The sequence below is a fragment of the Debaryomyces fabryi genome, assembly GCF_001447935.2.
Source record: "Debaryomyces fabryi strain CBS 789 chromosome Unknown contig00072, whole genome shotgun sequence".
Lineage (NCBI taxonomy): Eukaryota > Fungi > Ascomycota > Pichiomycetes > Serinales > Debaryomycetaceae > Debaryomyces > Debaryomyces fabryi.
This window is the reverse complement of record NW_015385498.1, coordinates 1-23744: the sequence shown is the minus strand read 5'-3', so window position 1 is coordinate 23744 and position 23744 is coordinate 1. Positions and strand designations below refer to the sequence as shown.

The 23744-nt window shown below is 35.4% G+C and overlaps 15 protein-coding genes across 15 annotated transcripts; 6 read left to right on the top strand and 9 right to left on the bottom strand.

Moving 5' to 3' along the window:
• Positions 1-51: 51 nt before the first annotated feature.
• AC631_03389 (tetratricopeptide repeat-containing protein) lies at positions 52-2892 on the top strand (the record flags this gene model as incomplete). The annotated part of the gene is made up of 1 exon (XM_015612218.1): positions 52-2892. One exon carries the CDS (start codon positions 52-54, stop codon positions 2890-2892), a length of 2841 nt encoding a protein of 946 aa, XP_015466956.1.
• Positions 2893-3200: 308 nt separating this feature from the next.
• AC631_03388 (uncharacterized protein) lies at positions 3201-4304 on the top strand (the record flags this gene model as incomplete). Its single annotated transcript, XM_015612217.1, has 1 exon — positions 3201-4304. The coding sequence occupies one exon, from the start codon at positions 3201-3203 to the stop codon at positions 4302-4304; it is 1104 nt and encodes a 367-aa protein (XP_015466955.1).
• Positions 4305-4536: 232 nt separating this feature from the next.
• On the bottom strand, positions 4537-4998 carry TIF11 (Tif11p; the record flags this gene model as incomplete). The annotated part of the gene is made up of 1 exon (XM_015612216.1): positions 4537-4998. The coding sequence occupies one exon, from the start codon at positions 4996-4998 to the stop codon at positions 4537-4539; it is 462 nt and encodes a 153-aa protein (XP_015466954.1).
• Positions 4999-5189: 191 nt separating this feature from the next.
• AC631_03386 (uncharacterized protein) lies at positions 5190-6125 on the top strand (the record flags this gene model as incomplete). The annotated part of the gene is made up of 1 exon (XM_015612215.1): positions 5190-6125. The coding sequence occupies one exon, from the start codon at positions 5190-5192 to the stop codon at positions 6123-6125; it is 936 nt and encodes a 311-aa protein (XP_015466953.1).
• A 90-nt stretch (positions 6126-6215) lies between these two features.
• TPS3 (trehalose 6-phosphate synthase/phosphatase complex subunit) lies at positions 6216-9017 on the bottom strand (the record flags this gene model as incomplete). Its single annotated transcript, XM_015612214.1, has 1 exon — positions 6216-9017. The coding sequence occupies one exon, from the start codon at positions 9015-9017 to the stop codon at positions 6216-6218; it is 2802 nt and encodes a 933-aa protein (XP_015466952.1).
• Positions 9018-9963: 946 nt separating this feature from the next.
• Positions 9964-10863, top strand: AC631_03384 (putative endodeoxyribonuclease; the record flags this gene model as incomplete). The annotated part of the gene is made up of 1 exon (XM_015612213.1): positions 9964-10863. The coding sequence occupies one exon, from the start codon at positions 9964-9966 to the stop codon at positions 10861-10863; it is 900 nt and encodes a 299-aa protein (XP_015466951.1).
• Positions 10864-11102: 239 nt separating this feature from the next.
• Positions 11103-11849, bottom strand: TPI1 (triose-phosphate isomerase; the record flags this gene model as incomplete). The annotated part of the gene is made up of 1 exon (XM_015612212.1): positions 11103-11849. The coding sequence occupies one exon, from the start codon at positions 11847-11849 to the stop codon at positions 11103-11105; it is 747 nt and encodes a 248-aa protein (XP_015466950.1).
• Positions 11850-12210: 361 nt separating this feature from the next.
• AC631_03382 (acid phosphatase) lies at positions 12211-12915 on the bottom strand (the record flags this gene model as incomplete). Its single annotated transcript, XM_015612211.1, has 1 exon — positions 12211-12915. One exon carries the CDS (start codon positions 12913-12915, stop codon positions 12211-12213), a length of 705 nt encoding a protein of 234 aa, XP_015466949.1.
• A 649-nt stretch (positions 12916-13564) lies between these two features.
• Positions 13565-14630, bottom strand: AC631_03381 (uncharacterized protein; the record flags this gene model as incomplete). The annotated part of the gene is made up of 2 exons (XM_015612210.1): positions 13565-14549; positions 14614-14630. 2 exons carry the CDS (start codon positions 14628-14630, stop codon positions 13565-13567), a joined length of 1002 nt encoding a protein of 333 aa, XP_015466948.1.
• A 235-nt stretch (positions 14631-14865) lies between these two features.
• KRS1 (lysine--tRNA ligase) lies at positions 14866-16647 on the top strand (the record flags this gene model as incomplete). Its single annotated transcript, XM_015612209.1, has 1 exon — positions 14866-16647. The coding sequence occupies one exon, from the start codon at positions 14866-14868 to the stop codon at positions 16645-16647; it is 1782 nt and encodes a 593-aa protein (XP_015466947.1).
• Positions 16648-16764: 117 nt separating this feature from the next.
• On the bottom strand, positions 16765-17670 carry AC631_03379 (tRNA methyltransferase; the record flags this gene model as incomplete). The annotated part of the gene is made up of 1 exon (XM_015612208.1): positions 16765-17670. The coding sequence occupies one exon, from the start codon at positions 17668-17670 to the stop codon at positions 16765-16767; it is 906 nt and encodes a 301-aa protein (XP_015466946.1).
• A 168-nt stretch (positions 17671-17838) lies between these two features.
• Positions 17839-18645, top strand: AC631_03378 (mitochondrial 37S ribosomal protein uS10m; the record flags this gene model as incomplete). Its single annotated transcript, XM_015612207.1, has 1 exon — positions 17839-18645. The coding sequence occupies one exon, from the start codon at positions 17839-17841 to the stop codon at positions 18643-18645; it is 807 nt and encodes a 268-aa protein (XP_015466945.1).
• Positions 18646-18705: 60 nt separating this feature from the next.
• Positions 18706-19149, bottom strand: AC631_03377 (uncharacterized protein; the record flags this gene model as incomplete). Its single annotated transcript, XM_015612206.1, has 1 exon — positions 18706-19149. One exon carries the CDS (start codon positions 19147-19149, stop codon positions 18706-18708), a length of 444 nt encoding a protein of 147 aa, XP_015466944.1.
• Positions 19150-19576: 427 nt separating this feature from the next.
• AC631_03376 (uncharacterized protein) lies at positions 19577-20767 on the bottom strand (the record flags this gene model as incomplete). Its single annotated transcript, XM_015612205.1, has 1 exon — positions 19577-20767. One exon carries the CDS (start codon positions 20765-20767, stop codon positions 19577-19579), a length of 1191 nt encoding a protein of 396 aa, XP_015466943.1.
• A 298-nt stretch (positions 20768-21065) lies between these two features.
• DLD2 (D-lactate dehydrogenase) lies at positions 21066-22760 on the bottom strand (the record flags this gene model as incomplete). The annotated part of the gene is made up of 1 exon (XM_015612204.1): positions 21066-22760. One exon carries the CDS (start codon positions 22758-22760, stop codon positions 21066-21068), a length of 1695 nt encoding a protein of 564 aa, XP_015466942.1.
• Between the last annotated feature and the right edge of the window lie 984 nt (positions 22761-23744).

The window sequence follows — 23744 nt, the reverse complement described above, 5'->3', positions numbered from 1 at the left end:
TTTCAACATTTTACTACAATACAGTAGAGCCTTATAACTCGATATATGGATATGTCGTCAGAGAAATATTTGAGATCTGTATTGTCTCAATTGGTTCTATCTATATCGGCAGAGAAAGTTAATGTTTCCTCTGAAATAAGCTCTTATTTAAAGCCAGTGACAAATTCCATACTTTATATACTCAAAGGTGATTCTTCAAAATTAATCCATGAAGAAGATTATCATTCATTGCTATTTACTGATAGTTCGAAAAAGATTTTAGAAAAATTCCCTAGCAATGACTTAGATATTGTTTTGAATGAATTTCTTAGTGAAGTCATAAATAATTTTAATCTAAAGTTTCAAGAAGAAACCATCAGCAACCTCCATTTGCAACTAATTGCTATTGCATTATTGCAAACATTTATACAATTAAACTTCACAGGGCCTGGTATCGAGTTTAACTCACAACAAGTATTTTTTCCAGGTGTTGATGAAAAGCTATTGCAAATGGAAGCAATTAAGTTGATTAACATAGAGGGTCAACAAGCCTACGATTTGATGGTAGATCCGTTATTCTTTATTATTTCATGCTTATTATTCGAAAAGTTGATGCTTGTTGATTCCAGCTTATCTTTGGTAAATAAATCTACGTTGGCTCCACTTGAAAAAATCATAGAGGCCACAGGTAATGTATCTAATGCAAGCCCAGAAGATCCAGTAAAGGCGTCGCTTCAGTGGTGGAGGGCTAGAGCACTTCAAGTTCATTTATCTTTAATTTCAGAACCAGCAAGTGTCTTGTCAAGTGTTTCATCATTGTTATTAAATCCGTCTGTTCCTAATGCATTAGCACCGGCGATGGACGATAACTTAGAATTAAGAAAACATATTCAATTAGTATACTTCTTAGAATGCGCAAGAAGTGGGATACATAGTAACACTGAACATCTTTCGATACCTTTATTGGGAAAGGCCCGCAAGCTTTCAGAATTAAACTTCGTCATATCCGGTGCTAAGGCAAAAAGAACCAAGTTCCAAACTTTTCATACATCTGCTTTAATCATTTTGGCTAAAAGTAAACCCTCAAGTTTATTTGATAATGCAAATGATAATCCAGAGACTTTTGGTTTGGAATCAGATTTGTTATTAGAGAAACCGCAATTCGAGTCGTTAGATGACCTTGAACTTCAAGATGAACCTGATTCTAAAAGGATTAAATTTGATGAAATTTCTACTATAAATGCAGAAGAAAATGACGAGGAAAAATTGTTACCTATTGTGATGAGACAGGATGACATTCCTGAAGAATTAAGACTCTTGAACCCAAACGACCAACCTGTTTTGAATGATTTGGATAGTGTTCAATTATTGTTAAGGTTAACCACTCTTAGACAGACAACGCCATCCAATAACTCGTTAGTTGAGGAAGAGCTATTAGCATTAGCCGGAAGAATTCTTTATGCTTCATCGAAAAGTGTTAACTGGAGTGTATTTTCAAGAGCTTTATGGGAAAGGTCGATCCTTGAGACTAATAATTCCAGAACCATTGAAAGAGGTATATTACAAATGACATCATTAGTAGAAGAAATTGGCATTAAAGTCAAAACCAGGATTATTCCACAAGCCATGGAAGAAGGTGTGGACGATAGTGGTTCTGCTGCTGCGTCTAGATTAAGATTTATACATCAATTACCTTTAATGCCACAATGGGCAATGGATATGAGGTTAGCAGAGAAGTATATGTCTATTGGTGTTCTTAGATCTGCAGTTGAAATTTATGAAAGATTGCAATTATCTTGTGAAACTGCGTTATGTTATGCAGCCGTTGATGATGAGAAAGAAGCGGAAAGGATAATATTGGAAAGAATTAAGTCTCATCCGGAAGACGCAAGAGCTGTTTCAATTTTAGGAGATATAAGACAAGATCCAAGCTTATGGGCAAAGGCTTGGGAAATTGGAAAGTATTCGAAAGCTAAAGCTTCTTTATCACGTTATTACTATAATCCGCCGCAAGGTTCAGGGCTCACTAAGGATCTCGAGCAAGCTATTAAGCATATGAACGAGTGTTTGACAGTGAATCCATTGAACTACGAGCATTGGTTCTTTTATGGGTGTTGTGGTTTAGAAGCACAGCAATATGAAGTGGCTGCTGAGGCTTTCACCAGATGCGTAGGTTTGGATGAAACAAATTCTCATGCTTGGTCTAATCTTGCTAGTGCTTTGTTAAGAACAGACAAAACTAGACCAGCTTTAAATGCCTTGAAGAAAGCAATTAGATGTGCCGGTGAATCTAACAAGTCTTGGAGAATTTATGAAAATTATTTAATTGTCGCAGCAAAATTGAATGAATGGAATGATGTATTAATTGCTGCTAGGGAATTAATAAATATCAGAGGTAAATCCGACGGTGAAGTTTCAATTGATATTCCAGTAATAGAAAAGTTGGTAGAGATATTGGTGGCCACAGAATATCCATCTACTGACGAAGTAAGATTTACCTATTACCAGAAGTCTTGTATCGACCTTGTTTGCAATATATTACCTACTGTAATCACCAAATCTGCCAGATGTTGGAGAATTGTTGCAAGAGTTGAATTATGGAGACAAAAACCTTGGGCTGCTCTTGAATGCCATGAAAAGGCTTACAGGGCCTTAAGTCAAAGACCAGAATTGGAAACTGACGAGTCTGCCTGGAATGAAGCCATTGATTCATGTTCTGATTTAGTTGCTGCATACGAATCTCTTGGTGAGCTACCAGGAAAGCATGGGGCTGGTGATGTGGTATGCAAAGACTGGAAATATAAAGCAAAAACAACGGTGAGATCTTTGATGTCTAAAGGGAAGGCTATGTGGGAAGATTCTGAGGGATGGTACAGATTACAAGATATGAAAGAGGAGTTGTTGAATAACTAATTATTCAAAAGAATGACAATACCCATTCAAATAGAACCTTATAGATAATATACATTAATATATATATACGTATCTATATATCTATTGCAGCTAGTCTGAGTTTTGGACAGCTGCGGCGCACGACAGAATATGAACAAATCATCAACAAAAATGATAAAATCGCGTATCAAACTTCTAGATTTTATACTGTAACTATTCAGTTTAGAGTTAAATTAAGACTATTAAACAAGATTGATCAAGTATCAAGGTTAATTTAAAGGATTTCTCTGTATTTGAATTCATATACGATCGTTGCATAGGAATAAAAAATGGTTGATGATAAATATATTGGATTGGGATTGGCTATGTCGTCGTCTTTAGCCATAGGGACATCGTTTATTATTACAAAGAAGGGTTTAATCGATGCTTCTGCAAGGAATGGAAGCTCACAAGTTCAGGGACATGAATATTTACAGAATCCTATTTGGTGGGCTGGTATGATAACCATGGCTATTGGAGAAGTAGCTAACTTTGCGGCGTACACATTTGCTCCTGCTATTTTAGTCACACCATTAGGTGCATTATCTGTTATCATTGGCGCTGTTTTGGCTGCCGTTTTTTTGAAAGAAGAGCTTGGTACATTAGGTAAGATGGGATGTGCAATTTGTTTGATGGGTTCGGTTATTATTGTCTTACATGCTCCACCAGACAAAGAAATTCAGACTGTTGATGAAATATTGGGATATGCTACGAAACCGGGATTTTTATTCTACTGTTTCATAGTCACACTTTATTCATTATTTATGATATACAAAATTGTTCCTCAATACGGCCACACTAACCCTATGATCTACATTTCTATTTGTTCTTCTGTTGGTTCCATTTCTGTTATGTCTATCAAGGCCTTTGGTATTGCATTAAAGTTAACTTTGAGTGGCCATAACCAGTTCACATATGTTTCTACTTACTTGTTTATTGCTGTTGTAGTGTTGTGTATCTTGACACAGATGAATTACTTCAATAAGGCTTTGGATCAATTTGACACTTCGATCGTCAACCCATTATATTATGTTACGTTTACCACCTTCACATTAATGGCATCTTTTATATTATTCAGAGGATTCAACACAGCTTCAGCCATCAACATTATCTCATTATTGATTGGGTTTTTGATTATTTTTAGCGGAGTTTATTTATTGAACATTTCTAGAAAGAACAACGACGGAAAAGACAATAGAGAAATATTTGGTGTTCACAACGGAAAAGAAATGGCACCTTTAGATAATGGAGTTGGCGGATTCTCTTCGATGAGAAGATCATTACAAGTCAACAGACATGAATATAATGAAGAAGAAACAGTAGGATTAAGGAGATTTGACAGCTTTGAGTTAGGTAGTGACGAGGACTCACAAGATTATCATCAAAGAACATGAAAGAGTAGGTAGACAATTGGAATTATAATTATAGCACTGATTCGAACAAAATTATGTTTATAGATTTGCTTATGCAGAACTAATTTGTGGAGTTATGTTCGTATACGATAGTATCGAACAATATAATGTATAGTATACAAAGAGTTATATTATCAATATATTATTGGTGAATAAATAACTAAATTTAAACTATAAAATACAATGTATAGGAACCATTAATGCGCAACTCTACTTAAATATCATCAATATCCAAATCTTCACCTTCTTCTTCATCTTCACTGTCTTCGGCACCAAATTCGAAATTGACGTCTTCATCTTCGTCGCCACCAAATGTATCGGTTTCGTTAATTTTAGCATTTTCTGGTAATTCACCAACATTCTTCAAGGTTCTAGCTTCATCTGAATTGTATTTGTGGATAACATCACATTGATCGTCTTGGAAATCTCTCAAAGAAACCAAAATGATATCACCTTGGGTCATCCAGACCTTCTTTCTCAATTTACCTCTAATGTGACCCATTCTTTTTTCGCCATCGAAACAGCTAACTTCGATTCTACCATTACCTAACATCTTGGTGATTTGGGCGTATTCTTGTCCTTCTTCCTTGTAGATCAATTCTCTCTTTTGTCCACCGTTATCATTCTTACCTCTTCTTCTATTCTTACCACCTTTACCTTTACCAGTTTTACCCATTTTGAATTCGTATAAGGTCTTTTAGTAAAGAAAAGAAGAAAATAGTAGATCCTATTCATACTGCTTGAAAATTTTAAATGTCCACCAATCGATTACGTAATCTTGACATAATCTTTCTGAAATATGAAAAGTCGTTAGCTATAGAGAAAGATATAAGGAATCGATAACACTTTATAGAATAGCTGTATTAAATGGATTCATTCGAAGCTAGTACACAATTCACACAGATTCTTAAGGGTTTGACACCCTCTATTCAGAATTTGACGAGAGCAGCACACTTTGCATTAAAGAATTCTGAAAGTGAAGATTACTTATTTCATACAATCATAGATACTTTAGATGACCCAAATATAGAACTAAACACCAAGTCTACGATTTTCCAATTTATAGAGGTGTTGATGCATGAGTCATTGGTTATATCACTGCAGCCTAAATCCCACTACACATATCCGTACGTGCACAACTTGAAAAATTCTTTACCTAAAATTTTGCTTAAAGTATTACCAGGCTCGAACAATTCAAGTCTATACAATGCTTATAATAGTTTGAAAAATATATCGGAAACGTGCAAAGTTAATTATGATGAATACGAGAAGAAGTATAGCGGTGTATCCGATTTATTTACAGATGAAGACTTGGAGAATATTGAGGCCAATTTGCCATTTCCTGACATCAAGGTGGAAGACGAGATTGAGGCATCAGATCCTTTGATAACTACGTGGGACTTACTAATCAAGAAGAAGAAACAGAGTCAATACGAAAGATTGCGGTTGTTAAAACACCAGAAAGTGATTGATGAATCCGTGGAGGAAGAAGATATGTTCAATTACAAAGGAGGCAAATCACAAAAAGATCGAAGTAATGGTAAAGCAAATGAACTTTTACTTTCAAAGAAGCATATTTTGTTGAGAATGGAAGATGATAGAGAAACTCATAAGAGATCGAAAGAAAATATATGGGTCGTAAATAGACCTAAGGATACTTCTATTTTAACGGAAGATGAGTTTTTGGTTCATTATTGGAATAAATATAGAGTGATGGCAGATGAAGAAGAAAAAACATTTATCGATAGCCTTGACGAGCTCAACAGTTTAGTGGCTGAAAGTTATAAGGATAAGCAGTTTTAGAAGAGGGATGTACTTTAGTTCTTTTTGTAAATTATATAATTGTAAATAAAAAAGCTTTATTATTATCTATATACAAACCATATCTAGTAACTATGCAGTGTGGCTCTTATATGGGTCATTTACTGGTTTTGACAATATTCCTAATAATTCGTTTTTTCCAGAAACACTATAAGTTGCCGAAGTTCTAGAGTCTGCACTGAGTACAGTAACCGTTAACACCTCTGGTATCTCACCGGATCTCTCTAAACTATTCGCATACTCATACCCTGGCTCATCGATTAGCGTGGAACCACCACTTAAAAATAATGCAGTAACCTGGTTTTTGTGGATTTCAGAAATAGGACTTGCAATAGGTGGTAAGCTTGCAGTTTCAGAGATTGGCGTGCTGGGAGCAGAACCAGAAACCTGTTTAACTTGATATTGTTCTATCAAAGATTCGCTTTTGATTCCTTGTTTCTTTTGATTATAATAGGAAATAATGAATTTCAAGGCTTTCAAAGATAATTTATTCTTTTGTACTATTAGCACATTTCTGATCAAAGTTGCATGAACACCATCTTGATCCAGGAAAAGTTCGTTAATATGCTGAATGCAATCACCTAAAACAGACAAACTTCTTTCACGATCATCTTCAAAAGATTTGCCAGGATGAAATCTGATTGTACAATCTTCTACCTCTATATGGGAGCCAGGCAACCTTTCCACTTTTGATTCAATTAACTGTGAAACTTGAGGCATCCATCCTTCAAGTTCATATTCATCGATAATTGATATCCACTTATCAGACCCTGTAAGCTTTATATAGCCTCCATTCTCAGCAACGAGACCCAAATTTGGGCTTCTACTGTACAAGGTGTCTAAATCTGACCTTTTCAAAAAACTGGTTAAATAAACATGATTTAAAGGATCTGACAACAACTCATTTAGTAAACTTGCAAATCTAGAAGGCTCAGAAAATGCTCCATTTTTGCCAGCTGCTGCTACAGCTGAATTGGATGAAAGCTTATGAAATTTCGAATTTGGATCATTTGCTGAAGCAATAGCAGAAGGGGTATCCAAATTTAAGAAGAATAATCTTTTACCTCCATCATTGCGGAAATAAAATGAATCAAATACATCCCTTGTGAATGGAATTAATTTGTTTAAATTCCTACTATGATCATAATCCCACCCTTCATTAATTCCTTGTAAACAATTTGCAACCCAGTTTCTAGAATCGTGATTACAAATAGTCTTGTAACAATTAGACCAACGTTTAACTTTTTCTTCGTATCCCATATCTAACAGCACTTTGAATAATTCTGCAAATCTTTTGAGATCCCATGGATTAATTAAAATAGCCCCTTCTCCATTACAATTCAAAAGTGGTGAAGATCCTGTGAATTCGGAGAGCATCAATGGAGATTTCTTTTCCGTTGTTGCAATTATGTACTCATGACAAGTCAAATTTAAGCCTTCTCTCATTGAAGCGACTACGAATACTTCAGCTTCACATTGTAAAGCTACGTATTGCTCAAATCCGATATCCTGTTGTAATAATACCACTGGTTGCGAAAAAGAAATATCACCGGTCAACGAATTGATTCTTCCAACAATAGACATAATTTCGCTTTCATAGTTTGCATCTTGAGTTGCACCCGGACAAATTTGAATTAATACAGTCGAATCCACGTACTCAAGATTGCTAAGTAAGAATTTTTCATAAGCTAATAACTTTTGTTTGATACCACGTAATTTTTCCAATTTATCTCTACTGACAATCAATTTCTTATTAGACCATCTTTCTCTGATCAAGTGTCTCCATTCATTAACTTCATTAGACCCTAAGAAATCTTCTAAAGATTTTGCATCTACGCCAACAGGGATAGTGTTAATCATTGTGAACTTGCCATCATAAGTTATTCCATATTCATTAGCATCAGCTAATAATAGTCTATTGCAGGTTTGCCAAAAATGCCTAACATATTCATCAGTTTGAAAAGTAATGCAATTAGCACCTAGCATTCCACTCAAAATAGCCTTTCTTTGGGCAAAACAACGGAATACTTCAGAAGAAGGGAAAGAAACATGCAAAAATAAACCAATTTTGGCCTCGGGTAACTTTTCTCTAATCATTTTTGGTACCAACAATAAATGATAGTCATGAATCCAAATAATATTATCGGGATCGTTAGGATCAGAAGAGCCATTTTCTTTCTTATACAAATCAACAATCTTGTCTGCCACTAATTGATTCAATAACTTATAATGTCCCCACGAATGGTCTTCAAAGGCCTTCGATTTAGGATCATCTGGAATTTGATAATGTAATGTTGGCCACAAAATTTGCTTGCAAAATGACTTATAATGACCTTGAAATGTTATGTCATTAGGAAATACAGCCTCGCAGTCATAGTTTTCACTTAACGAAGTAGAAATATCGTCTATGACTGATTTTGGTACTACGTCACTTGGCATCGCTAACGTGCCTACCCACTTATGTTTGTTAATCCCCCCAGCATCTACAGCGATTCTAACAGCCTTTGTCAAAGACACATTCCCTTTACCTGCCAATACGACTTTCCATGGTGCATCTTCAAAAATATTATCTTGATTCAATATACCATCTTCCAAGTCAGGCTTCGAAAACCCCCCAAATGGGGTTAATTTTGATTCAGTTCTTCCATGCACTAAATCATTAAAGTTTTCAATGCGATCTTCATCGATACTCTTATCACTCTCATAATCACTATTTCTTGCTTCCTCCTCTTCCACTTCTTTGATACGTGCGGGAATTGAATTTGAGCTACTATTGCTGTGTAAGGTAAACCCGGGTTTAGTAACAGGAGTCCTCTGTCTAGTTGAAGGTATAGACATCGTAGAAGAATTGGTAGTTGGGTTTAAACCTATCATATTAGAATAGGAACTAAATGATGAATTATTTAAGGATGTTAAATTATTTGATGATCTGTTGATTTTCAATCCTGGAAGACCAGCATCTTCACTCTTCTTCTTTGGATCTATTACCAGGCTCTGAAATGCAACATTACTATATCTAGATCTTGGTTGGATTAATTTTGCTCCTAGTTTATCATTTAAGTTGTCTGTGAGAATATTTTGACCATCGTTGGGTCCTCTCTTATGGCTATGAAAGAACTCCTGTGCAGAATTCACCTTCTCAATATCACTACCTGTTCTTATACTGGCGCTGTCATTAAAAGTGGGTGATCCCGAGCGAGGTGTATGCTGCTGAGATGCACTTAATGATGGTAGGATTGAACTTTGTGATATGCCAGCGCCGTTACCTGCCGATACACTTTTTCTCTGTTGATTTCTTGCATCATTTTGAATATTAGGCACTGTTGCATCTTTCTGAGTTATGTCGATATCAAAATCAGCTCTGCCGCCCACGTCAAATTTGACCGTGTAAGGTAAAAATCTATTTTGAATGTTAGTATTTATATCCCTTCAATTTATAATTATCAGCCTCAAACAACTCCAGACTTCGATACATACAAAGATCCAATAATAATTGTCATTGTAACTTATCCAGTTATATAATCCAATTATTTAGGTATCAATTCTTTTACACTTAAAGGAAACTTGGATGTAGAACTTTGCCTTGATTCCTTATAATGTTGCTACGATCACGTGTGCAACGCTTTTAAAGGCTCTTGGACTATTGCTTAAGCGCTATGATTAGCAACATATTTCTTTGATAATGGATGAATATATACTGTTTTTTGCAGACAGCCACTGTCATTTAGACGTGGAATGCACTTCACAAAAGGCAGAAGAATTGGGGGAATTTTTAAATACTCTGGAGGTGATAATTGGGCGAAAAGAGTTCTTTCATGTAATGTCCTCAAATCATGTAGACATATTTCATTTAGATTTAATACTAGAAAAACTAGAAAACAAAGCTATTCTCCCGTATTTTGGTATTCATCCATGGTATAGTCATTTGTTTACTGATCTCAAGTTAGAAGAGTTTGAGAACGAACAAGAATTGAAGAAAAATCATTACGAATCGGTGCTAGATCCTAAACCGTCCTCCGAATTGTTGGAAATACTACCAATTCCAATAAGCATCTACTCACATATTGAGGAAATACGGAGACTCGCCACTAAGTATCAGGAGAGGGGATTTTCTGTTGGAATTGGAGAAATTGGGTTAGATAAACTATTTAGAATTCCGCTGAACGGCTACTTTGGCAATCAGAAACTCACTCTCGATGATAGCCTGAATAAGCTATCTGCCTGTAGAGTTAAAATGGAACACCAAACAAACATATTTGCAAGACAATTGATGTTGGCTAGTAGTATGAAGAAGCCTATTTCTTTACATTGTGTCAAAGCACATGGGTTATTATATGACGAAGTAACTAGTAGAAAAGGACTAGATGGTATATCTTCTGTTATTCTTCATTCTTACTCGGGTTCTCTTGATCAGGCATCTTTATGGATACGGCATTTCTCAAAGACCAATCGACAGTTATATTTTTCGCTTTCAAATTGGATTAATGGTTCTGACAAGAAACAAGATTTTTTGAAAGACCTCGTCAAATTACTCGGAGATGATCAAATACTACTAGAGACTGATGTTGGTATAGATAGATATCTACTAGATCCTCAAAAACGAGAAGATTATTTCAATCAGTTTAAACAGATTTTCCAAAAAATTTGCTCAATTAAAGAATGGGAGGAGGATAGTGCTAAAGAAATTATATTCGTCAATTGGAACAAATCTATTGCCTAAAGAAGTTTGTCTTGTCCTGAAACATAGGTAGGTTAACGTTACAGTTTCACTCACGAATAATAGATTTAGCAATGTGTGTTCACAACCGAAGCTAGTTCCCTTCCACCGAAATTCCAGAAAAAAAATCTGGGGTTGAATTGGTGAAAAATTGACTACGAGTAAGTGTGACATAACGTCCAGATTTAATAAATAAACGTTTTATAAAAGACATAAACATAAACAGCCTATAAATGAGATGATTACAATCTTGACTTGATAATGTCAACGAATTCTGGCTTTAAGGAAGCACCACCAACTAAGAAACCATCGACATCAGCTTTGTCCTTGAATTCAGGAGCATTCTTACCGTTAACAGAACCACCATATAAGATTCTGATCTTTTCAGCAGCATCGGCACCGATTGACTTAGATAAGTGTTCTCTGATGGCCTTGTGGGTTTCTTGAGCATCCTCTGGAGTAGCAGCTAAACCAGTACCAATAGCCCAGACTGGTTCGTAGGCAACAACAATCTTGGACCAGTCAGAAACAACTCTGGCAACAGCATCTAATTGTCTAGCACAGACATCTAAGGTAACATTAGCCTTACGTTCTTCTAAGGTTTCACCAATACATAAGATGACAGATAAACCTTGGTCTAAAGCGAACTTTGTCTTAGAAGCAATAAAGTCATCAGATTCCTTGATGATGGTTCTTCTTTCAGAGTGACCGGTTAAAGTCCAGGTGGCGCCTAAATCTTTGATTTGTTCTGGAGAAATTTCACCAGTATAAGCACCAGAAGCCTTGTCGAAACAGTTTTGAGCAGAAACTTCAACATTCTTTTGCTTGTTTTCATTGACAGCTAAAGCAATGTATGGTGCTGGTGGAGCAATGACAACTTCGACATTTGATGGTATATCAGCCTTGTTTAAACCTTCCACGATCTTGGCGACGGATTCCTTAGTACCGTTCATTTTAAAGTTACCTCCAACAAAGAATTGACGAGCCATTTTGAATTTTTTTATTATTGTATTTATCTATTAAGTTTTTAATAAATCGATTGAATACCAATTGATAAGAAATAATCAAAGAAGAGACTATAAAGCAATTGACCGTCCTTTTATACGATTAAGTCCGAGACTGTACTATATTAAAAGGACGACCTTGTTCCGAGGTTGAGTAATTGATCCCGGAATCAATCTATAGCGTGGACATAACCATCCGTATACAGGTAATTCCAATATAAAGTTGCATTCTAGTAAGACTAGTCGTACGATATATGTATTCTGAAATATAAATTAAGATGTATAAATAGATGTATATATCAATAAATAAATAAATAGATTAGAAAACCAAACCAATAGCATAATATCAATTGCCCTGTAAATTTTCCAAACTATTGTTCTTGCTGTTCGACGCACTATTAGCTACGCTCTGGTCATCAAGAGTGAACCGTGATGCTAAGGTTGATGGGGAACTAGTACAATCTTGTTTAACTTCATGGGTTGTATTCATAGATTTTTGAAATGCATCCTTAATTTTTCGATCTTTGTGTCTAGTTGATTTTATGGCATCTCTTTGGGCCCGTATGATACTGGTGATGTCAAAATCTTCCGGATTGGCAAGCTTGTTCTTGGTATTGAAACAAACTTCGTCACCAAATTCTTTCTTGACCACCTCCTCGTCGATGTCGCTATCGGGAAGATCATCCCAAGTTTTCAACGGTGTTTTCAATGTAAATTTACCATCTTCAGACTGTTTCTTCATTATAAGGTAATGACAATGAGGAATATTTCTCAACGACTCAAACTCTTCGTAACTCCACCGGAACCACTTCATGAGAAATACTCTAGCCCATATACCGTGAGTAACCAATATCAAGATATTAGGAAAGTTGTCCTGCTGAAATTGACGAAATAATGTCTCGTTAAAACTAGCAATTCTATCATAAACATCTGCAGCACTTTCACCGTGTGGTATCCTATAGAAAAAATGCCCATAATGTGCTCTTTCCTGCCATACTTTCTCCATTTGTTCTGACGTACTTTGAAAATTACCAAAATCCTGTTCTCTCATCCTAGGTTCTTCATGCACCTTGTATGTCACTCCTGGAACATCTTTTATGCCTTCTATAATGTTATTACAGGTTTGTCTGGCTCGAGTATATGGTGAAGTATAGAAAAGTATCGATTTGGGATTTCTTGCATTATTTCGTTCTTTGTCTTCTAAGGATACATGCAGTAAAAATTCTTTCAATACTAACCCCGCTGATTTGGCTTGGCTATGGCCTTGATCTGTTAGGGCAATTTTATGGTTTGGTGTATATCTATTAACCGATTTATCACAATTTCCTTCTGATTCACCATGTCTTACAAGTAAGATGTACTATTCTTGTTAGTTCCATTTCTGTATAAAGTTGTAATATTTATACCAATACACATACCTTTGGCTTTCCCATCTTCTATTCTTAACGTTTACTTCTTGCTTCTTAATATTATAAGTGTATAAAGCCAATCACTGATTTGTAATTAATGATGTATGGGTATTATCATGTGATGCGATCAATTTTCTACATTCAGTACAACTAGTATTACTTAAAAACCTTTTCCGTTAGATTAATGTCTAATTCATAAGAATTATAGTATAGAGATAATTTATATGATATAATATGGCAAGTTGTATACAACAATCAGAAATTTTAAAGATAACAGTAAACATAGGTCATCTATTTGTCAGTAGTCAATTTTCTTTCGATCGCAAAACTCTTTGTTAAGTCTTCGTCACATCTCTTCAAGATATCATCAGCTAACACGTCTATGGCATGAGAGTGTAACATATTGTTGTATCTTGATGGTTCAGTAGGTAACTTAAACAAGGATTGCCATTCTTCGGTATCCAACTCCTTTTCACCGCTCTTAGCTCTTTCTAAGTTGTCTAACTTTCTCTGTTGCTTCCATTGCATAATTTTACTCTGTTCTTTTTGGTGCTGTCTTTGGTAGTAGTTGTAGTTGGTTTGGTCGTAGTTGTATGCATCTACTTGGCCGTATAAGGATTCTAATAATTGGGCAGTAACATTTTGGTTAGAAGATAAGTTTAAGATGTCAAATTCGTTTTCAGATTTGGTATCATTGGTAGAAGATGCCAAGTATAAGTTGACCAAGTGTTGGTTACGGATTCTAATTGGGATTTCGTCGAAAATATTCAAGAATGATAATTTGTGGCTCTCTAAATCCTTTGATTTCCATTTACCGTCCAAGTAGGTTCTGACAAAACTTTCCGATAATCTTATAGCCTTCAAATCTAATTCCTTACCGATGGAAGCCATATTGTGAATTAAAATAAATGAGTTCTTGTTAGTCAATTGCTGTTGAACTAAAGCATCCACCAATTGTGTAGTAACAAAATTTCCTGAAACAGTGGATTGAAACCATCCTTGAAATCCAATACCATATCCTAACTTTTTCAAAGATTCCAATATATCTTGTTGGTATTTAGCCCCACTTCTTGAACGTAAAGATCCCCCTTCGTATTGATCAGGATATGGATATGCGTAAGCATGGGTGATATCTAAAGCTCCACTGTCTGATTCAAATCCCAATAAAGCTCCTGAATATAATGATGGATAGTGTTCTGATGTGTGTCTGATCAATGACAAGACAACGCTTGATTCAACATCAATTGATGTTGTTGTTGGCGCTTGATATGATTTTCTATAATCGTTAGTATACATTTTTTTTTATTCACGTTAACTAGTGCTGGTACTTCAATACATACACTTGTTTAGTAGCCATATTCAACAATTATTAGTACTAATCTTTTAATATTCAGCTGTCCTTACCTTCTTTCTATGCAATTTTTTCATACCGATGAACGAAATAAATTTCCAGTTATGTAATATTCTATCTAAAATTACGTAATCTGTGACTCAAAATTTTTTTCAATGCTATCGGTGAAATATACTTATACATGATTTCAAACTAGTCCTTAAATCTTTATTAAGCCATTTCAAAAGTAAAACAAGCAAAAATGTCTGAAGAAGTTGCACAGGCTACTGAACAATTACAAAAAACCTATTTAGATGATGTCACCGGTGAACAAGTTTCAAAAACCGAATTAAAAAAGAGACAAAAGCAAAGAGCTAATGAAGCTAAAAAGGCAGAAAAGGCAGCTAGAGGTGCCGCCACCGCTCCAAAGGTCGCCAAGAAGAAAGATCAGTTAGCTGATTTGAACCCAAACCAATATTTTGAGATCAGATCTCGTCAAATCGACGAATTGAGACAAGCTAACCTCGCCGATAACAGTGCTTTCAACCCTTACCCACACAAGTTCGAAGTGTCTATCAAATTACCAGCATTTGCTGAAAAATACAAGGACTTGAAGAAGGGTGAAGCTTTGAAAGACGTTGAAGTCAAGGTAAGTGGTAGAATAATGGGTAAGAGAGAATCCGGGTCCAAGTTGAAATTCTACGTTTTGAAGGGAGATGGTGTTCAAATTCAAATCATGGCTCAAGCTCAAGATGTTGAAAGTGCTGAAGAATACGAAAAAATGCACGAATACTTAAGAAGAGGTGATATTATTGGTGTTACTGGTTACCCAGCCAGAACAAACCCAGCTAAAGGTGGTGAAGGTGAAGTTTCCGTTTTCGCTACTTCTGTTCAATTATTGACACCATGTTTACACATGTTACCAACCGAACATTTTGGTTTCAAGGATCAAGAAGCAAGATATAGAAAGCGTTACTTAGATTTGATTATGAACGAATCTACCAGAGATCGTTTCAAGGTCAGATCTAAGATTATTTCTTTTATTCGTAAATTTTTAGACACTAGAGATTTCACTGAAGTTGAAACACCAATGATGAACGTCATTGCTGGGGGAGCTACGGCTAAGCCATTCATTACTCATCATAATGATTTAAATATGGATATGTTCATGAGAATTGCACCAGAATTATTCTTAAAGGAATTAGTTGTTGGTGGTATGGACAGAGTCTACGAAATTGGTCGTCAATTTAGAAATGAAGGTATCGATATGACCCATAACCCAGAATTCACCACTTGTGAATTCTATCAAGCTTACGCTGATGTTTATGACTTAATGGATATGACTGAATTACTTTTCTCCGAAATGGTCAAGGAAATTACTGGTGATTACAAGGTTGCCTACCATCCAGATGGTCCAGAAGGTGAAGCTTTAACTTTAGATTTCTCCAGACCATGGAAGAGAGTTAATATGATTGAAGAATTAGAAAAGGTTTACAACGTTAAGTTCCCAGCTGGTGATCAATTGCATACCGAAGAAACTGGTAAATTCTTAAAGCAAATCTTAATTGACCACAAATTAGATTGTGCACCACCATTAACAAACGCTAGAATGTTAGATAAGTTGGTCGGTGAATTAGAAGACGCTTCCATTAACCCAACTTTTATTTTCGGACATCCTCAAATGATGTCTCCGTTAGCAAAGAAAGACAGAAATATTGTTGGTTTGTGTGAAAGATTCGAAGTTTTCGTCGCTACTAAAGAAATCTGTAATGCTTACACAGAATTAAACGATCCATTTGATCAAAGACAAAGATTCGAAGAGCAAGCTAGACAAAAAGCTCAAGGTGATGATGAAGCACAGATGGTTGATGAAACCTTCTGTAACGCTTTAGAATACGGTTTACCTCCAACTGCTGGTTGGGGTTGTGGTATTGATAGATTAGCCATGTTCTTAACAGACTCTAACACTATCAGGGAAGTTTTGTTATTCCCAACTTTAAAGCCCGATGCATTAGTTAAAGGTGAAGAAACTTCTGAAAATTAGTTTAATTTAGTTTATAGATTTAGCGCCATAAATTGTTCTTAATATATATTATTCTGAGACACGTATTTATATGAAATAAAAAAAAGCTATTATACAAGAAATAAACATTAACGAACTTCATCTTCTCACCAAATCACCTCTTCTTTTCATCTCTAGTGCCTTTTTATAAGGAGGTGCGGTGGGCATTTGAACAGGATCTAAAGCTAATTTCTTAAAATTAGTATCCAAGGTATATGTTGCATCTGAATCAACATCATTTAAATCGCCACAGGCAACGAATTTGGCGATTAATCTTTCTTCATCTTCCGGAAGATCCAAATGCTCCAAGTTGTCACTTCTACCAATATTTGCTCCCTCAAAAAATTCTTCTGTTGATTTTGTCAAGTCCAAAGTAGGATTCCAACCTTCTCTTGGTTTATAACCTAAACACACAATAAACGCTTCTAATGAAGTACCTCTAGAAGATCTTGGTTTAGCACAGATAACTCTTTCAAATAAGTAACTCAACTGGCTATACAACAAGTCAATGTCCCTTCCTCTGAAAATTTTCGCAACAAAAGCCCCCCCTGGTTTTAAGATACACGTAGTTAATTGTAAAGCCGACAAGATAAGCTGAGCTTGAATATATTCATCTAAATCGTGTAATCCAGTAACATCGGGGGCTCCATCACTACAGACAAAATCTGCCGGTTCTCCTCCAAAAATCTCAAGAATTTTTTGTAATGTTTTAGGATGCGTTATATCAGCTTGTAACGTGGTCACTCCATCTATTGGTGTCATTGGCTGTAAATCAACGGAAACTATCTTAGCATCTTCTTGTTTCTGGTTTTCAAATAATTCACGAGACAATACTTGGGACCATGATCCTGGTGCAGCACATAAGTCAACTACTCTTTTAACACCTTTGAATAATTGAAATTGTTCGTTCAACTGAAGAAGCTTAAATGCTGATCTCGCTCTCCATCCTTCTTCTTTTGCTCTCCTATAGTAGAGATCTCTTTTATCCTTACTTGATTTACCCATGTCCTCTATGGCCAGCTAGAAAGAAGTAGTATTTAAAGTCATCTTCCGGTATATGGAAAAAAAAATTTGGTCGTGTGAAAAATTATCAACAGTTCGTCCAATCTCAAGACGTATATGGATCCATTTGAAATAGAAGCAGATACTAATACATTTATAGTCCGTAATACCATGTTAAGTCGTATATTGGGTGTGCGTAATCACTCAGCTCGTGCGTTCTCTACTATTGGAGCATGTTATAATAAAACAAATACTTCACCAAAGAAATTTTTATCACCAAACGAGTTTGCTTCTCAGAAACAAATTGATGAAATAGAAGAACAAGCATACAAACAAAATTTGTTAAATGAAGAATATAAGTATGATCCAAAGTATTTGTCGGAAAATGAATTAAATCCTATTACCAAGAGACCTATTCCATTGAATGTTGAATTATTAAAATATAAACCTGTACAATTACCACCAACACATGGACATGAAGTCGCCAAGCTTGAGTTTAAAGGATACGACAAAGACAGTATTATTAGATCTTCCGAGTTTGCTGCAAGAGCAGCATTTTATTTGGGGATTCCATGCTCCAAGATTCATTCCCTTAAAACTGAAAAGAGATTATATACTGTGATCAAATCTCCCTTTGCACAAGCAAAATCGAAGGAAAATTTCAAAAGAACTACCTACGGAAGAAAATTATATGCATATGATGCAACACCAGAAGTTGTGGATTTGTGGTTATCTTTCATTAATAAGCATGCTATTGAAGGAGTCAAATATAATGCATTAATTCACACTAGAGAATCATTAGATTTCTGTGAAAAGTTGGACGCTTTGTCAGCCGAAGACTTGCATATGCCTGATGCTTATAAGGGATCTGATGATCCAATTGCTAAAAAGGTAGAAGAATTATTAAAATCGGATACATTTAAGAAATACTTCGATGGTGAAGCCGAGGTTACTGAATCCCCAAAAGAATCTAAATAAGCTTGAACTTTCATTCTCTCTGTATATATAAATCATTAAATAATAGGTTCTACTACATTATCAACCGTAATCATCCCAGTCTTCATCTTCTTCCTCATCATCTTCTTCTTTAGCTTTCCTTAATTCTTCTTCTAGTTTTTCTTTCCTTTTCTTATTGACTTCTAATACGTCGAATCTACACAACGGGCAAGTAGAATTTACTTTCAACCAAGGACCAATGCATTCTAAATCAAAGATGTGACCCTTTGCCTTTTTACCATTTATTTGTTGAACACTGCACGGTAATTTGACTAAAAGTGGATATTCATCATCAATAAACTTATTGGTACATATAGGACAATCTGCTGTCTCTTTATTTGGCAAATCTTTAATTGATACTCTCTCCAAAGAATCTAAAAATTCTTGTGATACACCCTTTTCTTTATTATCATTGAATTGAAGATCTGAATTTTCTAAGGAGTTTGCAAGCTCTAGCGCTAAAGTCAGTCCTTCTTCCGTATTCATTACTCTCAATGCATTTGTGAAAGCCTCCCGAGAGCTATCGGAAGATGCTTGTGTATCTTGTGTCAAAAAAGAATCGATTATCGTTGATAAAGTTTGATGTTGTCTTCCATGTCTATTATTATCGTCATTATTGGAAGCAGTTCTTGTTCTATTTATATTATGATCGTCTATTTTATAAGAGTTAGTGAGATGATACTTATGGCTAGTCTAAAAGAAACATACCTTCATATGTGGACATTGTGATGTTTGAAGGAACCGTATATCTATACTGATAAGTTGCGAGTAATTTTGCCTCTATTGAAATTTGAAGGAAATTTCGTTCGAAATACTTTATTCGAAATATAATTAATTATAACCTAATACGACTCTAATAGATATATATAATAAATACTTTTAATATTAATGAATCTGATGAAATACACATCCTCTATTCTGCTATATTTCCGAAGTATCCAACGTCATTCTGATTAAGGGAATTCGAATTTAAATAGAGAGGGGTCATTGGTGGATCTTCAGACGGAGTTTGTACTGGATGTAGAATCGGCGACGTACTTCCATCTATTTTCAAATAATTAACTGTTGAAGTGGTCGTATAATTATTCGAAGCACTTGCGTTATAGATTAATTGGTTTGAAGAGTGTGGCGAAGGTTGAGTAGTCTGAATGACTTCAGATGATTGCATAGGATCGTACTGTTGGTGCTTCTGTTGAGAGTGTAGCATATGGAATAATTGACTCCTTGAGTTGTTCTTCCACGAACCTACCGATGGTTTTGAAGGGCTCTGGCTCGATAACCACAATCCAGATGGGGAACCTCCTACTGAAGTTGGGTCTAAATTTGGTGAATCTGGTACTATAATCGACGACCTATTCTCTATTGGTATACTTTGGCAGGTAGCACTAGATGTGACGTCTTGTTGTAGTAATTGCTGTTGAGACGAAGGTGAGCTGAATCTTTGATATGGTTGAAGCCTTATTTGGTTCAAGTGAGTCAAAGAATTTCTACTCGTTATATTGTTATGTCCCGTCTTGCGATCCATAAATGCAGTTTGAGGTGTAGTATTCGATGCTATGTGTGAATAATTATAATTGCCAGCAAAATTATTATTCGAATTCTTTGGCGACGTCATGTTACCGTGAGTAGTATTTCCTCCATTCACATCGACTTCTGTCGCTTCAAAATTACATCCTTGTCCATTATTTTGTCCGTTTAACGATAATAACGATATTGTGGACGACGACGGAATCAAACGCCCATCTATCTCTTTTCCAACAGAACTAGCCAATAATGTGGGCTCTGGATGATCATCCGTGAAATTAGGCTCCGTTTCCATACGGTCATCTATGGCCATATACAGATTTTCGTTTCTCTCACTGACGGCTGGACTGAAGCCATTTGCATGGGGTAACTGTCTTTCTTTGGCAAGCGACGACGATAGCAACGACGTCTTAGGTTTATTAGAATTTATTTTTCCTTGTGCGTTCATAGTTCCTTGTGTCATACTTGTCATATTTTCTGAATTATTCCTTTTATTCTTATCAATATTTTCTTGTTTATAGCTATCTGCGAGGGTTAAACTATCCAACTTCGAATCTAACTGTTCGGTATTAAACAGCATTTTGATTTAATTCTCTACTTTGTTTTCCGGTAAATCAATATAAACGTCTATCCTATGTGTACCGAATAAAATTATACCGATTATGGCCTTGTTTATAGTATTAAAATTTGACTGTTTAAAAAAAATTTTCAATAGTCTTTATCTGAGATTGTCGGTTTTTGTTCGAGAAATAAAATTGATCTGATATAAGTCGATTACGATAACGTACTTTTAGTCATCAACAATATATTTGATTATATAATCGGATATCGGAGTAATACAGATATCACAAGATAGATATATATGTCTATGGGGTAAATTAATCTCTATCATCAGTAGGGTCAATCTTAAAGATTTTGTCAGGGTTTAGTAATCTCTTTGGATCCAAAGAAAATTTTAATCTTCTCATTAAATCCACCGCATCAGTCCCCAATTCTAGCTCGAGATACTTCCGTTTACCATTACCTATACCATGTTCACCACTGGAAGTACCTTCATTTTCTAACCCTAATAACATCATTTTGTGAATAAGCTCCTCGCACTTTTTCTTTTCGTCTGGCTTGTAGAAAACATCAGCATGAAAGTTTGCATCTCCAACATGGCCGAGAATAACACTTTGCAAACCAGACTTTTTTATGAGTTCGTCCACTTTTGTGAGCACAGGAGAGAGTTTTGACAAGGGAACAGCAATATCTGTGACCCAAAGTCTGACATCTTCGTGTATTTCGTTTCTACCGTAGTTTAAAATGGCATAGAAAGCATTTTTTCGGGCTGAGAAGAGTTCTTCTTGTTCCTCTTCATTCTGGGCAAATATGAATTCCTCACAGTTATTTTGCATGGATATTTCCTTAAGCTTGTTAACATATTCGTTGACGACAGTTTCATTTATACCGCCAATTTTGAAGAAGAGAGTCGGACACTCTAGCCAGTGGCGAGTAAAATACCCACTGTAATTAATGCAGTGCATCATGTCCTCATCTAATAATTCTATTGCATTTGGATGAACACCTGCTCGATATATCTGAGCCACGGCATTAGTTGAGTCTAGAATAGATGGAAATTGGCCTACAACTACAGTTTCGAAGTGAGGCTTGACATGTAGCTTAACAGTCGCCTCTGTCACGATTCCTAAGGTTCCTTCACTACCAATAAATAGCCCTGTCAAATTGTATCCCGCACTGGATTTGCGAGGTCTTTGTTTGGTTTTCACAATAGTCCCATCGGCAAGTACAACAGTAATGGATATAACATTACTAATCATAGCACCATATCTCGAAGCATTTATACCGGATGCATTTGTGTTTATCATTCCCGAGATCAAGCCATTCGGTCCACAATCAGTTCCAAACATTAAATTATGTGGTGCTAGTTCTTCGTTTAGCTTTTGCCAGTTCACACCCGCTTGAACAACCGCATCCAAATCATCATGATGAATCTCTAGAATTTGATCCATTCTCGATGTGTTCATCGAGATTCCCTGTCTTGTTGAAAAGAAATGGCCCTCTAATGAAGTGCCTGCGCTGAATGGTACCACTGGTACATTATACTTGAAAAGAATCTTCATAGATTTTGAGACTTCTTCTGTGGACGATGGATAAATAACATATCTTGGTTTTTCGTGTTCTCTAGGCAAATGATGTGTAAACTCGTTCTTTGTATGGTGCTCGAGCTCTACTTTGGAATTGAAAACATTTTTGTCTCCCAAAAGTTCTTTTAATTCTTTGACAGCTTGTAATAATTCACTTTCGGAACAATACTTTGGTGGAGAAATATTTTCTAACTTCGTTGTAGATTCTAGTGGGAAATTTTCTGATGACGGCGTCAGATTAGTAGAATTCTTTCCATATTTGTATGCTATACCAGTACTACCAATTAGAATAGAGCTGAAGAAGGCTCCTTTGATAAAGTTTGATCTGGTTCTGTTTGCTCCATTACTATTAAATCTTCTAGAGACTTTCCATATATCCTTATTGAAGATACGTTTGGGTGATAAAGCTAGTCGAGTGTTAAACATTCTAACTGTTGTTCAATGGTTAGGTCTATGATATCTTTAAAAAGGAATAAAATAGACTTTTTCTTATTGTAGATACTCACGTGAATTTTCTGAAGCTGTGATTCTGCAAGGGTGGTTTGTAGATTACTTCGTATGTAAAATCATACTATGTTGCATCTCCAATACTAGCATTATTATAGTTTGCTCTCTCTATTTAAACTAGCTTTTTTAGAAATTAAAAGTTATTATGTCTAATTTACAAAATTTGCAAATCTTAACAAATTTGCAGAATTTTAAAGATAATTATTCTAAATTTCATAGTAAAATTGAAAACTATACTGTCAAAAAAACTGAAATATGACTGAGAGTTTATTAATACCAATTATGATTAAATTTTTTAAGCAAAGATGATCTATTAAGCGTTTAATTATAATGAACGATTCTAGGTTCTGCATCTTTTGCGACCATTATCTTTGGTACCTTATTATTGATTTTGTGACATTCCGTTAGAAGGATATCTTGACCTTCAGGTACGTTGCAGCATCGTTTCTGAGGTTAACCTTTCTTTTCAGTTCACCTGATTAGTATCATGAGAAGTCAATGGAGCTTGCGGATTTGTCTAAGGTTAGTTTCTGTGTGGGTTCGTTTCTGCCCATATCAAAGCGAAGTCTCTCGAATGCACTCTCTTACCTTTTAAGGACACCCATTCCGTATGCTGATATGAGATGCCATACATGTTCATTCAGCTTTCATTTCTCGAGTCTTCTGTCTAATTCTTTGATTATTTTAAGAAATTTAGGCCAATGATATAACTACATCACACTTTACTAAATTTACGTAACAACCCGTTATATCTGCTTGTAATTTCTTACAAAGTGTAAGGAAACCGGGGACCGATATAGTAATTAATTATGTATACTTTGTTTATACGTTCTATTGACCTTATAGAACCTTATTTAGCTTATTATATTACTCTTAGCTAACTAACTAATCTTAACTACCTAT